Raw genomic sequence first — 16200 nt, forward strand, 5'->3', positions numbered from 1 at the left:
ACAGGTTAATATTATTTTATTGAAAAAAACAAATTGATCTTTGTGAAAAACAGACAGTCCTGGCCGCAGGATCCCTCTGAACGCAAATGGGAGAATATGCTTCAATGTAAATCTTGATATGAATGTCCATTTCAGGAAGGAGAAAGCTATCCTTTTCAGATACTTGTAAGAAAAACAGCATTTTGGCCCCAAAAGTAATTGCCTTGTTTTTTAAATGGGCAATTGCCGAGTTATCCTGCTCTCAAATTACAATAATGAGTGCTGTGGGAAATTTAGTTCGCTTAGTACTCAACGTATGACTGTCGTGACAGTACGTCGTACGATTAAAAAAAAAGTATACTGTACTTATCTCTTGAAATGTTATTTACCTTTTTTTCTGTTTTTTATTTATTGAATTTGTTATATGAGACAGAGCAGCCTTTATATATATATATATATATATATATATATATATATATATAAAAAATCCTCATCTCACCCCTCGGGTGGTGTCCGTCCCTCATTCAGCTCGGGTCCTCTACCAGAGGCCAGGAAGCTTGAGGGTTCTGCGCAGTATCCTTGCTGTTCCCAGCACTGCACATTTCTGGACTGAGATGTCCGATGTTGTTCCCGGGATCTGTTGCAACCACTCATCTAGTTTGGGGGTCACTGCCCCGAGTGCTCCGACCACCACAGGCATGACTGTCACCTTTACCTTCCAGGCTTTCTCCAGCTCTTCTCTGAGCCCTTGGTATTTCTCGAGTTTCTCGTGTTCCTTCTTTCTGATGTTTCCATCACTTGGGACCGCTACATCCACTACAACGGCTTTCCTCTGCCCTTTATCTATGATCACGATATCTGGTTGGTTCGCCATTACCATCTTGTCAGTCTGGATCTGGAAGTCCCACAGGATCTTCGCTCTGTCATTTTCCACCACCTTCAGAGGTGTTTCCCATTTTGACCTTGGGGTTTCCAGTCCATACTCTGCACAGATGTTTCGGTAGACTATGCCAGCCACCTGGTTATGGCGTTCCATGTAGGCTTTCCCTGCCAGCATCTTACACCCTCCAGTTATGTGTTGGATCGTCTCAGGTGCCTCGTTGCACAACCTACACCTTGGGTCTTGTCTGGTGTGGTATACCTGGGCCTCGATGGCTCTGGTGCTCAAGGCCTGCTCCTGAGCAGCCAGGATGAGTGCCTCTGTGCTGTCCTTCAGGCCAGCCCTCTCTAGCCACTGATAGGACTTCTTTAGATCAGCCACTTCAGTTATGGTCCCGTGGCACATCCCGTGTAGGGGCTTGTCCTCCCATGATGGTCCCTCTTCCAGCACCTCATCTTCTGTTCCCCATTGTCTGAGACATTCTCTGAGTACGTCATCCATTGGAGCCTTGTCCTTGATGTATTCATGGAGCTTGGATGTTTCATCCTGGATAGTGGCTCTCACACTCACTAGTCCCCGGCCTCCTTCCTTTCGGCTTGCGTACAGTCTCAGGGTGCTGGATTTGGGATGGAACCCTCCATGCATGGTTAGGAGCTTTCGGGTCTTCGCGTCCGTGGTCTGAATCTCTTACTTTGGCCACCTTATTATTCCTTCAGGGTATCTGATCACTGGCAGGGCATAGCTGTTTATTGCCCGGGTCTTATTCTTGCCATTGAGCTGGCTTCTTAGGACTTGCCTCACTTCAGTGCGGACTACCTTTCCTCTCTTAGTCACCATCCCTGAAACCCTGAAAAGGACCCTGAAAAAAAAAAAAATATATATATATATATACACACACACACACGACTGCGTATTGACGCGTCAATACGAAGGCAGTCGAAAGTCAGTTTCTATGGCAACAGCAGAATCACGCGCACTGATGGCAACTTCCGTGTTCGTGTCACGTGACCTCGCGGCTGTGGTCTGGCCGACTTTCAGTGGCATCCGAACAAGGGCAGGCAGTTAACTCACTCGGATTTGTAACCACACACGACGACAACATGAGCACCAAAGCTCTTCGGATACGTTAGCGCAAACCGCAGAGGCACCCAGGGACGACAGAGACGACGTCTTCTTTTACCGAGGTAATAAAACAAATATATATTCTGTGTGACGCTCCGTGTTGACGTCAAAAGGATGGCTAACGTCGGCTAGCAATGGGGATTTCTTTTTGTTGTTGTTTTCATTATTTTAGGGCTGTCATGGGCGTACTTCCCGCGGTTATCTTGTCGCTTACACGTAAGACTTCGTCACCAATTCTATTTTTAGAACCTCTGCGTCGGGCTTTATGTTATTCCTGGCTAATGGTAGTCACGGTTCGGTGGTATCGGAGTCTGTATCTGGTCCATGTAGCCACCTCCAGGGCAAAGCACTCAAATTTGAGTTGGCCGGTCGAGTATTCCTGGCCTGTTCACAGAAGAGCCCTCACCCTCGGGAGAAGCAAACATTTAGTGCCCCCGTGACTGATAGTATCTTTTGTCGAGAACATTGTCGTCAGTGCATTTCTGCATTACATTATGTCCTCGTTATCGTTCAAGAGGGGCGGGGGGTCGTCTCTAACAAAATATTACAGTGCATCAATTTGTCTGAAATTCATACAAGTTCAAGTCCCTGTCTGAACTATAAACATGTTTTGAACGGCTGTTGTGTGATGCTGAATAAGAACATTTAATAAAATTGATACAGAATAAATTCAAATTGGTCATTAATATTAACTCAGGAACACAAAACAAATGAAACAACTTGTAACCTCTCTGCTTCATTTTGACTTGTTGGAAGACTTTACATATTGAGATAAGAGAGACATAAGTTTAATGCGTAAGCAATGCAGTCACAGTCCACTTGTTCACGGATCATTTTTTTCATGAAACATGAAAAGTTGAAGAGGATAAAGCCAAAGATTTGTTTGTTTCTGTAATCTGCTCTGTGTTTTGCTACAATTTAGTTATTTATTGTAATACAGATTAAACTGTTTGTTTGTTTGAAAACATGGGAAGAGGACCTTCAAAAAATTGTCACCAATTGCAATATGGAGGGGGGGAATCTCAACTAGATTATTTTTTGAAGTTGCTCAACTATATTTAAATGACGGCCTAATCTCGGTTCTTAACATGTCTCTGTTGTGGTTGGGTTGGGCTGGGCTAGTATTAAAAATTCAATTAAAACAAACAATGATGACAGGTAAGTTTTTGTCATGAGTAAACGTCCCCAGGCTGCAAACATATTCCTTTTGCCAAGTTAGCACTGGATCTGCAGTCAGAGATGAGAAAATTTACCCAAAAACGGTGATTTAAAAAAAGTTCACATTATCCTTCCAAATTTTCTTGATATTTTACCTTATATAGGAATTTAATTGCACTGAAATTAATTGAAATACAAATAATTTGTCCCAGGACATTTTTTAAAATGACATGTTTCTACTAAAGAAATGGCCATTGTATTGCGCAAAAATGCGAAAAGCGGTTAAGTAAATAATTCAATTGTTTTTTTTATAAAGTGAAATAGCAACTATACATACTGTGTTGGATGTATTGTGTGTTTGACTTACTGCAACTGTGGCTCTACTTGCAAGCGCATTGCAGTATTGCAGCCCTGGTATTTGCAGGGGATAGGGACCGCACCGGACGGCAAATTATGATTTTTTCCGAAAGTAACTCACTAACTAACTCCTAATAGTGATGTAACTTGTGAGAAGGTTATTCAGGTAACTGCGTACAGTAATAGTGTGGCGTTTTGGAGTCAGAGTGATGAGAGGGAGAAGAAGAGTTTTAGTTCAGAATATGGAAAAAGCTACAGGTGGGTCAAGTAGGGCTGGACAGTTAATCCAAATGTAATTACCGGTATGTTTTTTTTTTTTTTGGGGCTTCTCTCGATCATAAAAACATCACAATAGTAGGAGCACACCACCCTGAGCACTGTGTTGGTTGCAGCAAGTGTTTGACATGTACATCACAGACTGATGTTCTTCTATATTCATGAGAGACAGCATGGATCTTTGAAAAACTGTTGGTTCTAACCATTCCCCGGGTGCCTTTTGCTTACTTATTTTTGCAAACATCATTACTACACCTCATCGAAGAGCACAGGCGAAAGAGGCCTTTAAAGGTTGGCTCTTCACCTCCAGATAACCAGAGGTGGGCGTGTCAGTGAATTTTGCCGGTGCCTCATTCGACAGTGACTGGGCCACCCGATCGTCATCGTCAGTCCGTGTTGCAACTCCGCCACGAACTGCACTTGTGTCCCTGCTGCTTGCCCACAAACTGTTCGCATGATGCCCCTTTTCTTTTTGTTCCTCCTCCCGGATGACTTGGTCGGTATTGTTCAGCATTTTGTCCTGTCATTCACTCATCCTCTAGTGTGTTTTTCATTGAAAACAAATGTTTCAGAACACTCTGGACAAAGTGGGGATTTGCAGGTATTTCCTGATCTCTGTCTGGCTTTGGACAGTCATAACTGGAGATTTGCATATTTTCGGACCATCCGTCAGCCAGTCGGTCACTCTGTCGTGCGGCTCCGACACAAGCTGCACGTGTGTTCCTGCAACACAAACTGTTTCCTCGCTGCACCTTTTCTTTTTGTTCCGTCTTTGCGACGCCCGTACGTGCGCACTCTCCCAGCTCCAAACTTTGTATTCTTGTGACCTATGATAATTTGTTGTTAGGAAAGTTAGAGAAAAAACTTTTCACACACCCTCGCATCAGTGTCAAGATGTCACAGGTTGCTGCACCCTGTATATGAGGGGGAGAGTGAATGAGAGACTGATTAAATATTTGTTCGACTCAGACCGAATCGCAACGGTAGGTAAAGAGTGATTTTCTTTTTCTAGTTAAAATAAAAGTACAGTGTACACCCAGGTTTAATACTTTTTAACAGGAGTTCAAGTCACAAATCCACTTAAGATGTTGGCAATTTGCCAAACAAGGCATCCTCAATGTATTTAATTGGTATGCGTGCATGCATGCAATTTCATTTGCTATAAAGCAGGTTCTTTTGAAGCTGCCACTATCCAGCCTCAAGCCAAAGCATTGGGTGCAATTGTGTATTTAGTCCTTATATAATGCCAAGGTGCTCAGCAAAGAGATCGTCGACGTATTGTTTGTTGGTGTTAAATACATTTGTCTTCTTCCTCGCAGTCAAGCGACGTCCATGCTGCAATCGCTGACGCATAGTTTTTAGCACCCAAGAGGCCGTGAGACGCACTGCCAACATGATGTCCTCCAGCGATGATGTTCAAGGGGAAGGTAGGAAAAATGATTTCGATTGTCTTTGGTGTTCATCCCAAAAAATGAAGGTCATTTCATTGAAGATGAAATTGTTTGAGGTTTCCCTGGGTTTTTCCTGAGTCAAATTAAGGCACAGGCGGTACTATCCTGAACCCCTGTCAATGATGTGCGTGTATTCTGTAAATTTAACAGACTCACTGTCTTTTACAGGAAACATACTTTAAGATGGAAGTTCCAATAAGAAAATTAGTATTATCATCTAGAAGCATTCGTTTATTATTCGTTATTATTCGTTTTCCAAGATGGCGCCCGAGTAGGCAGCCTTCGGCAAGTGCTCTTCAAGAGCCTTGCTTTTTTGTTCTTTTTTGCTGTTTTTGTCTTTTGTTTTGTCACATGTTGCTTCCTGTTTCATTGTGTGGACCTGATATGGACTGTTTTCAGCGCTTTTTGGCCACGACATTCGTCAAAGGAGCAGTATCTGTGCTTGGTGGTTGCGCCTTCTCGGCAGCACGCCTGTACCAGCACAGATTTTGATTGGGAGGAATGTCGGCGCCATTGACTGTCGGTGCTGGACAGACCTGGGGCGCTTGTGTTTTTTGCGCCAGTAATGGGCAGCATTTTTCACAACCCCGATTTGTTCAGTGGCTATGTCAGCGCTGTTGGACAGTTGGCGTTGGTGCGGCTGGATGGATGGCCGCTGAAGTTGAGGATGAGGAGAGCGGAGCTTTGGCGAAGAGCGCCGATGCGTATTTGGAACCGTGAGTCGCCGCTTGGAATTGAAATGGATTTCCATGGGACAGGAGAAGTGAACCAATCTCTTTTTTCGGCAATGGATGCTACAGCTTCTTGTTGACTTTGAAACTTAGCTTGTAGCCGACGTGAGCACATTTTGAGCATGACGTCTCTGATCCACTGGTTAAAGGATACTTTGATTCTCTCCTCTTTCATCTCAAACCGCCTCAAACAACAAAGCGTGTGACGGAAAAGTGGTTAGGACTGCACGACTGTCCGTGTTTTATGTTATGTGTTGTGTTTATTATTTTACTTTATGTTAACTGTTTTGGAAAGCGCTTTGTTACAGCTGCCTGTTGTGAAAGCGCTATATAAATCAGCATGTATTGTATTGTATTGTATTGTATTAAAACTCGCATAGGCGAATGATGGACTCAGCTTGTGTGGTGGGGCCACTTTTGTTTTGAGACACTATTTTGAAGCGGCCATCAAGCGCTCTGTGGTCCATGTCGACTTGTGCTGCAATAGCACGCTGCACTGTCCTCCTTTAAAAAAAAACATTTCTTAAACTATCAATCTAAACTTAGATTAGTTTAGTTTTTGTAGCTTTATTAGTTGCGTGTTTTTAAGTATTACCGCCTTTAATGTACTTCCCCTTCTCTTCTGCTTTGCGAATGACCGTCAACGCATGTCTTTTGACCGCATGTCCAGCCTGTAGTTGGTTGATTGCTATCTCAAAAGGGAAGCAGCGGATGCCTGCTGCGTTAGGGCGCAGTGCTTATGGCATAAATACCAGTGCATGCCTTCCTTCGTATGCCTTAGCCAGTTAAATTGCTAGTCAAGTCACTGGCTCGTGTTTTTTAAAATGATATGGAAAGAGGAATAAAAAAATAAAAAAGAATGTTTACATAAACTTAGCTTTATAATGAAATGTACTTTTGTTTGTTTAATTGATGATGAGATTGTTTTTGTGAAAAACTGAATTGTGTTTTATGATACAAAATGTTTTTCAAATTAAGACATTAAAGTGTCATTATTCACATAAACCCTTTGCATGACTGGTAGTTTCTGACCAGGCTATAAAATGGAGGCAAAATTGTCTTAAGCCTCTCATTTTTGAAATGCTTTCAAGTATTTTAAATAATTGACGACTACATTGTGTTTGTGTGAAGACTATATAATGTTACTGTAAAGTCGAGTGGTGACTAAATTGTGGTAAGTGTTTGAAAATTTTTCGTTATATTTGTGGAAGACTAAATCGTCTTTGATCAAAATCGCCTGCTCGTTTCAATGAACACTCTGGTCTTTGATGTTGACAAATTGTATCTGGTCTTTACAAAATGTTTGCTACATTGAATGATGAACCTACATTGTCTTCTTGACTACCACAAATAAACATAAAGTGGAGCAAAACTGGTAGCTGTTGGTAAAATGATCAGGCCATAGGCAGCAAATGATGACCAGATAGGACTGACCATATGGTAACTGCATCCATGTTAAAGGCCCCTCCGTTTGTAAACAGACTTGTCTGATAACATGCCGGATGCGGTTATGTTGGATTTACATTCACTGCAACTGCCATAAGGACTTGACTTTATCCTGTTAGTATCAGATGTTTGAGTTCATGTTGACTGTGTATATTAAAAAAAATAACGGGTGTTACTTACAATACAATACAATACATGCTGATTTATATAGCGCTTTCACAACAGCGGCAGCTGTAACAAAGCGCTTTACAAAACAGTTAACATAAAGTAAAATAATAAACACAACACATAACATAACTTCATATATAAGTTCATAAGCTTGTGTGAAAGCCGCCTCCCTGTGTATTGTGGACCAGGTCCACAGACACGTTGGACTCATTATGTAATCTTTGTAGATAGTTGCTCTAGCTTTGACATCTTTAGATAACACGCTTCTGGGAATGGACGATAATAATTAAACTGTGTGGAATTTGGACGTGAACGTTCCATTACGGAAGAGAGATACTGTATTTTCTGGGTGTCCCTAAAGAAAGGCCTGACACTGCCTTATTAATACGAAGAAGTTCAGACCAGTCATGTGCATCCTTACAAGCCCACATTGGCGTGCTATATGTAACACTTGCCTACCAAGTATGACCTTTAATCAATGTTGGCTTTATTTTTAGGCTATGTTGGCATGACAAGTACCACAAGTACTTTTGTTCTCTAAATTCATTTTGTCATGAAAACAGAGAAAAACAACAACAACAAGAAAAAATGCTCGTGTGCGCTTTAATCACCAATTCGAAGACCGATGGCGTTGATCATACAAGGGTCGGGTTAAATTATCGATTAAATGATACACCACAATCTTCCTCACTCCAATTTAATAGCGATTCAGTTCGGGCTCGAGATAACTTTTGCACTGGTGCTACCATTTGGTCGGTACACCATGACTATATTTGCTGTTGAGTAGTTGTCTTAATTGGCATACTGTAGTTTCGTATGATGTAAAGATTGAAAGTAACTGAAGATATATCTGCAAAATATTTTAATGTAGCAACAAAAATACCTACCGTTTGCAAATATTTTAATGTAACAACTTGTTACAGTAAAAATATGTGCGTGTTGTGTGTAAAACTACAGTAGAACAACTGCCCTGATAGATTAAACTTGGGTGGAAATGAAGGAATGAGTGTAGAAATGTAATGTGTGGTGTCATTGTGTGGGTTGAGAGCATGAGAGAAGTGCGTAATTGCTCATGCTTGCAGTTTAGAGGAAAACATTGCACTGGCCTGAGTGATTAAGCAACTTTACCTCTTGTCTTGGATGTAATTTGTGTGCTGTTTATACAGGTTTCACCGAAGCATTTTTAAAGTCAGAGCCTGTAAAAAAATACCCCCCCCCCACACACACACACACATAAAAAAGGACACCTTTGACGATGTGATTTGGGCCTTTGGTTCCCTTGAGCCGTGAAGGTCACAAGTATACATCCCTCCTGCTGTTGCTAAAATGTGTAGTCATCTCTTTCTCACATTCGTTTCAGCCCGCACTAACTTCCTCTTCTGCGTCAGTGTGCAGCCAAGTGTCACGCCTGAGCCTCAGACGGCGATGGGTTTTAAAAATGCCTTCATCAGCATGTCTGTGTTAATGTTTTTGGTCCAATGCTAAGCTGTAAATCACACTGGGCTTCAATAAATAATAAAATAAATAAAGAAAACAAGTTTAAACAAAGCAGCCAACAACATTTTCTAGGGCAGTTTGGGAATCCAAATATCGAAATATATTAGTTTTTTTTCTCTATGCTGATTTCTAATTTATTTATCTTTGTTTTTCTTCAAAAAGTGCAAAAAAACACTTTGTTTTATTTGGAAATCTGATTTGTACAGGAGTAAAGTATATTAAAATAGTGTAGGGTTAGATTATTTGTATGTACTTATTTACAGTAATGAAGATAATGGCTTATTTTCTTACAGGATTTACTCACTATTTTCCATTTTTATTTTTATGTCAACGGACAGTTCGTCCATGCACTTCATACATCTACATTATCCACTAATGCTAAGTGGTAGGAGATAGTAGTAACTAGCTAGTAGCCTGGCAAAACAGCTTCCCAAACAATAGCACAAGCGTGTATGAGGAAAAACTTCAGCATATGGGGCAACATATATGGTACTACTGTCCGCAGTGCGAAAAGGTGATCTGGAAAATATTTGGCATTCTTGTTTATTTTTATTTTTTTTGCAGAGCAGTGTACTGAATTTAGAGTACAGCGGAGGCGGGCTGTCCTGCTGAGCTTTATTTTCTCACCCTTCTGCAGGGTCTCTTTTCTCTGATCAGAACCCATCAGAACTGGATGCTCTGTGTCCCTCCCCTCCAGGACCTGCACGAACACAGCGTCACTACGAGAGGATCGGCACGCAAACCGGAACATCGTACGTAGCCAAGTAGAAATGCCGAAAAGGCCTTGTGTGATGTGGAAAGCTACTGTAACCCTGTTTTACACTTGTGCAGTTTCTGTCAGACTCTGATCCACCTGCTGAAGGGCAACATTGGCACCGGGCTGCTGGGTCTGCCTTTGGCAGTTAAGAATGCAGGTCTTGTGGTGAGCCTCCTTTAAATTCTTTACCCAAAGCCTGTTTCATATGAAATTCAGTAGGCACGCCTTACCTGAGCAGGGAAAACCTAGTTCACCAAACACAATTAGTTCTGTTTTATACTCATTTAAATTCATCCATCCATCCATCCATCCATCATCTACCGCTTATCCGGGGCCGGGTCGCGGGGGCAACAGCTTTAGCAGGGAAGCCCAGACTTCCCTCTCCCTAGCTACTTCTTCCAGCTCTCCCCGGGGGATCCCGAGACGTTCCCAGGCCAGCTGGGTGACATAGTCTCTCCAGCGTGTCCTGGGTCTTCCCCGGGGTCTCCTCCCGGTGGGACATGCCCGGAACACCTCACCAGGGAGGCGCTCAGGAGGCATCCGAATCAGATGCCCAAGCCACCTCATCTGGCTCCTCTCGATGTGGAGGAGAAGCGGCTCGACTCTGAGCCCCTCCCGGATGACCGAGCTTCTCACCTTATCTCTAAGGGAGAGCCCGACACCCTGCGGAGAAAACTAATTTCGGCCGCTTGTATCCGGGATCTCGTTCTTTCGGTCACGACCCATAGCTCGTGACCATAGATGAGGGTTGGGACGTAGATCGACCGGTAAATTGAGAGCTTCGCCCTTTGGCTCAGCTCCTTCTTCACCACGACAGACCGATACAACGTCCGCATCACAGCAGACGCTGCACCGATCCGCCTGTCGATCTCCCGCTCCCCCTTGCCCCCACTCGTGAACAAGACCCCAAGATACTTGAACTCCTCCACTTGGGGCAAGATCTCCTCCCCGACCCGGAGGGGGCACTCCACCCTTTTCCGACTGAGGACCATGGTTTCAGATTTGGAGGTGCTGATTTTCATCCCAACCGCTTCACACTCGGCTGCGAAACGCTCCAGTGAGAGTTGGAGAGCCCCGTTTGAAGGAGCCAACAGCACCACATCATCCGCAAAAAGCAGGGATGCAATACTGAGGCCCCCAAAACGGACCCCCTCAACGCTTCGGCTACACCTAGAAATTCTGTCCATAAAAGTTATGAACAGAATCGGCGACAAAGGGCAGCCTTGGCGGAGTCCTACCCCCACTGGAAATGATTCCGACTTACTGCCGGCAATGCGAACCAAACTCTGACATCGGTGGTATAGTGACCGAACAGCCCGTATCAGGGGGTTCGGTACCCCATACCCTCGAAGCACCCCCCACAGAACTCCCAGAGGGACACGGTCAAACGCCTTCTCCAAGTCCACAAAACACATGTAGACTGGTTGGGCGAATTCCCACATACACTCGAGGACCCTGTTAAGGGTGTAGAGCTGGTCCACTGTTCCACGGCCGGGACGAAAACCACACTGCTCCTCCTCAATCTGAGGCTCGACTTCCTGACGGACCCTCCTCTCCAGCACCCCTGAATAGACCTTACCAGGGAGGCTGAGGAGTGTGATCCCTCTGTAGTTGGAACACACCCTCCGGTCCCCCTTTTTAAAAAGAGGGACTACCACCCCGGTCTGCCAATCCAGAGGCACTCTCCCTGTTGACCACGCGATGTTGCAGAGGCGTGTCAACCAGGACAGCCCCACAACATCCAGAGCCTTGAGGAACTCCGGGTGGATCTCATCCACCCCTGGGGCCTTGCCACCGAGGAGCTTTTCAACCACATTGGTGACTTCAGCCGCAGAGATAGGAGAGCCCACCTCAGAGTCCCCAGGCTCTGCTTCCTCTAAGGAAGACGTGTTGGTGGAGATGAGGAGGTCTTCGAAGTACTCTGCCCACCGGTTCACAACGTCCCGAGTCGAAGTCAGCAGCGCCCCATCCCCACTGTACACAGTGTTAGTGGTGCACTGCTTCCCCCTCCTGAGACGTCGGATGGTGGACCAGAATTTCCTCGAAGCCGTCCGGAAGTCGGCTTCCATGGCCTCACCGAACTCTTCCCACGCTCGGGTTTTTGCCTCGGCGACCACCGAAGCTGCGTTCCGCTTGGCCTGTCGATACCCGTCAGCTGCCTCTGGGGTCCCACAGGCCATAAAGGCTCGATAGGACTCCTTCTTCAGCTTGACGGCATCCCTTACTGCTGGTGTCCACCAGCGAGTGCGGGGGTTGCCGCCACGACAGGCACCAACCACCTTACGGCCACAACTCAGATTGGCCGCCTCAACAATAGAGGCACGGAACATGGTCCACTCGGGCTCAATGTCCCCCGCCTCCCCCGGAACATGGGAAAAGCTCTGTCGGAGGTGGGAGTTGAAACTCCTTCTGACAGGGGATTCCGCCAGACGCTCCCAACAAACCCTCACAATACGTTTGGGTCTGCCAGGACGGACCGGCATCTTCCCCCACCATCGGAGCCTACTCACCACCAGGTGGTGATCAGTTGACAGCTCCGCCCCTCTCTTCACCCGAGTGTCCAGAACATGCGGCCGCAAATCCGATGATACAACTACGAAGTCGATCATCGAACTGCGGCCTAGGGTGTCCTGGTGCCAAGTGCACATATGGACACCCTTATGTTTGAACAAGGTGTTCGTTATGGACAATCCGTGACGAGCACAGAAGTCCAATAACAAAACACCACTCGGGTTCTGATCGGGGGGGCCGTTCCTCCCAATCACGCCCCTCCAGGTCTCACTGTCATTGCCCACGTGAGCATTGAAGTCCCCCAGCAGAACAAGGGAGTCCCCAGCAGGAGTACTCTCCAGCACACCCTCCAAGGACTCCAAAAAGGGTGGGTATGCTGAGCTGCTGTTTGGTGCATATGCACAAACAACAGTCAGGACCCGTCCACCCACCCGAAGGCGGAGGGAGGCAACCCTCTCGTCTACCGGTGTGAACCCCAATGTACAGGCACTGAGCCTGGGGGCAATGAGTATGCCCACACCTGCTCTGCGCCTCTCACCGTGAGCAACTCCAGAGTGGAAGAGAGTCCAACCCCTCTCGAGAGAACTGGTACCAAAACCTAGGCTGTGTGTGGAGGCAAGTCCGACTATATCCAGTCGGAAATTCTCTGCCTCACACACCAGCTCGGGCTCCTTCCCTGCCAGAGAGGTGACATTCCATGTCCCAAGAGCTAGTTTCTGCAGCCGAAGATCGGACCGCCAGGGTCCCCGCCTTTGGCTGCTGCCCAGCTCACATTGCACCCGACCCCTTTGGCCCCTCTCATGGGTGGTGAGCCCATGGGAAAGGGGACCCACGTTGCCTCTTCGGGCTGTGCCCGGCCGGGCCCCATGGGTGTAGGCCCGGCCACCAGGCGCTTGCCAACGAGCCCCACCTCCAGGCCTGGCTCCAGAGGGGGGCCCCGGTGACCCGCGTCCGGGCAAGGGAAACTTCGATCCATTTATTTTAATCTTCATCAGGGGTCTTTGAGCCATGCTTTGTCTGGCCCCTCACCTAGAACCTGTTTGCCATGGGTGACCCTGCCAGGGGCATAAAAGCCCCAGACAACTTAGCTCCTAGGATCATTGGGACACACAAACCCCTCCACCACGGTAAGGTGACGACTCACGGAGGGGCATTTAAATTCACAATATTAGATTTCAGACAATCTTTCACTTCTCTCAGACAGTTATGAAAGGATTGGAACGAACCACTTTTAGATGTGAGTGGCATATATATTTGACTATTATCCGCAAAACAATGAAAGGAGATTTGATAGTTCCTTAAAATTGAACTGAGTGGCAACATATGCAAGGAAAACAAAGTACAGAGCCTTGGGGCTCTCCACAAGTAAAGAGTGCTTCAGCTGATGAAAAAGGGTCACCCAAAAAATGTCTTTCAGTAAGATATGAGGTGAACCATTCCAGAGCTGTGTCTTGAATGCCATCATCTAATTCTAACCATGATGATGAAATCTCATGATCCACAGTATCAAAAGCTACAGTGACATCTAAAAACACAGACAGCATTGTTAAAAATAGATCATTAAACTTTTTTTATACTTGCTCTTTCCGTACAAAGGTACGATGTCAAACTATACTGAAATCTTTCGGCTATAGAATTTAAGTGACACTGCCGTTGAGAAAAAAACATTTTCTAAGGTTTTGATAAAAAAGGCAACTTCTCCGTGAGAGGCAGCCGTGACTTCTCCCTGTGCCAACGTAGGGCTGTGTGATGCTCTTACGACATGATACGGGGTATTATTGAAAAACGTCCCATGTGTTCTTGTTTCCAGCTGGGTCCGGTCAGCCTGCTGTGCATGGGCCTCATCGCGCTCCACTGTATGAGGGTGCTGGTCGACTGTTCCCACTACCTCAGTGCAAAGTAAACTCCGCTCTCACATCGTTTTCTTTTTGTGATCACACACTCGTTTGTTGTTGTTTGTCTTTACACTCTACAACTAATCTTAAGTGTAATTTGTCTTTGCTACAGGGCAATGATATGGCCTATCCAGGAGACTTTTTTTTGTCCTTAACTCAAACTATGACATGACAACCCCTTTCACACTAGATTGATCCCAATGGCGTTTGTTTCAATTTTAAACCCCACACCAAATTGTGTGTGTCTGTTTACAAAGCAGCCTGTTACTACAGTTCACTGAAATGGATGTAAAATGGTGGTTGGATGTTGGAACCAGGGATGCCAGGGAAATGTGGCTTCTCTTACTGATGGAAATCATGAATGATGGAATACTAAAACTAAACTAATACAAAACCAGCTCAGAGTTAAAAGCGTAGACTTGGTTCTTTTTGACCTGGTTCTTCACTTGTTTCTTCCCTCTGGAGTAAGGTTATTATAGTTGATGAAAACATGAAATAAAGAAAACTAAAATTGACAAAACATTTTTGTTAACAAACTAAAATAAAAAGTAACTAAAATAACAATTTTCATGAAACAAATTAAAATTTTGAACATGTTCAAGCTTTTTTTGCGACAATAAATACTCTTTGCGGCTATTAAAATTGTTGTTGAATGTCTGGTGAACACCTTTGCGACCTTGAACGAACCCTGACCCAAACACCAACTTTCGCTGCTCATTGAGATACAGGCTTTGAGTGTCGTGTAATATACCTTGTATGCCAACGCTGAAAGTGGATCCACAGTAACATAATTTGGGCTGCTCACCATGAATCAGGATGCCGTCGCGATTGGATTCGTCCAGAAATGAGTCGAGGCGCCTGGCGAGGGACAAGCAAAGAGCCATAATTAAATTCAAACATGCCATTTCTTCCATAAACGTTGGTTCCATAGACTGCAAAAAAGTATGCTCTTGCCACTTGGTAAACATTGGCGCAGACAGCATAGAAGACAAGATACACCAGCATGCTCTAGCAGCAAGCTAACAGGTATGCTTACTCGACGGCCGTGTTGGTGACATCAAAGACAATGCCTGGGCATTGAAATTGGATCGTAACTTGCTCATTTCCAGAAGTGGACAGTTTGCAAAATTTTGCTGGTGTGTTATTCGTCACCAGCCCGGGCACTCGTCCCTCATTGTCAGTCAAGCCGAAACAAACTGTAATCGTCAGTAAATCGGTTGATTTTTGTGTGTTTTTAAAGGATTTTTAATGAATGAAAAATGTAGTTGTAGTTATTTTGTTAGCTTTTGTTTTCATAAATGTCTTGTCAAAAGAAGGTTTTGCCATTTCAGAATGAACAGGCCGTCTCTGACGTATGGCGAAGCGATCCAGTACAGCATGGAGAATGTTTCGTGGCTCAGGAGACACTCGCATTGGGGAAAGTAGGTTAAAAATGTGTATGCATTCTCCAGCATCATAAAATGACACAGCTGTTATTATTGCAACCGATTTTACACCCATTGTATAAGCTTACTATAATCAATGTGTGCGTCCTTTCCTTTTAGACGGACAGTCAACTTGTTTCTCATCATCACCCAGCTCGGCTTCTGCTGCGTTTACTTTGTCTTCCTGAGCGACAATGTTAAGCAGGTAACACACATGCAAGCATGCGCGCGCGCGCACACACACACACACAGAGACAAAGACAAAGGTTTTCCATTCACCACAGAAACCTCCATTTTTTTCTGTGGTCACTCTGTCCCTTCACTGTTGGCATCACAGCTCTACTCTATGAAACTTGTACTGCAAAGTAAAACTATGGTGAACTTTTGACACCTGCTCTTTGCACCACACTTGGACCTCATCATCTACTACATTATTTATATAAACGGTATTGCATGGCCACTAGATGGCAGTGCCTCTCTGTTGTCACGCTGGTTCAGACATTGCCATTAACTTATCAATGAAGAACAGTGGAACCAAGACGTCAATT

General features: G+C 44.9%; 1 protein-coding gene across 3 annotated transcripts in view; it reads left to right on the plus strand.

Annotated features, from left to right (window-relative positions):
- Positions 1-1846: 1846 nt before the first annotated feature.
- The window catches only part of slc36a1 (solute carrier family 36 member 1), a 32496-nt gene continuing 18142 nt past the window's right edge, over positions 1847-16200 (plus strand). Inside the window, exons 1-7 of one of the 3 annotated variants that reach the window (XM_052071078.1) lie at positions 1847-2043; positions 5092-5199; positions 9703-9817; positions 9897-9987; positions 14144-14232; positions 15560-15649; positions 15773-15857. In XM_052071078.1, coding sequence (XP_051927038.1) covers positions 5166-5199; positions 9703-9817; positions 9897-9987; positions 14144-14232; positions 15560-15649; positions 15773-15857 — 504 coding nt within the window. In that variant the 5' untranslated portion in view covers positions 1847-2043; positions 5092-5165. Of the gene's footprint in view, positions 2044-5091; positions 5200-9702; positions 9818-9896; positions 9988-14143; positions 14233-15559; positions 15650-15772; positions 15858-16200 lie in introns of those variants that run through there. The other 2 variants (XM_052071086.1, XM_052071096.1) reach the window with 2 other exon arrangements.

This window comes from Hippocampus zosterae, chromosome 1 (genome assembly GCF_025434085.1).
Source record: "Hippocampus zosterae strain Florida chromosome 1, ASM2543408v3, whole genome shotgun sequence".
NCBI classification, from domain to species: Eukaryota; Metazoa; Chordata; class Actinopteri; order Syngnathiformes; family Syngnathidae; genus Hippocampus; species Hippocampus zosterae.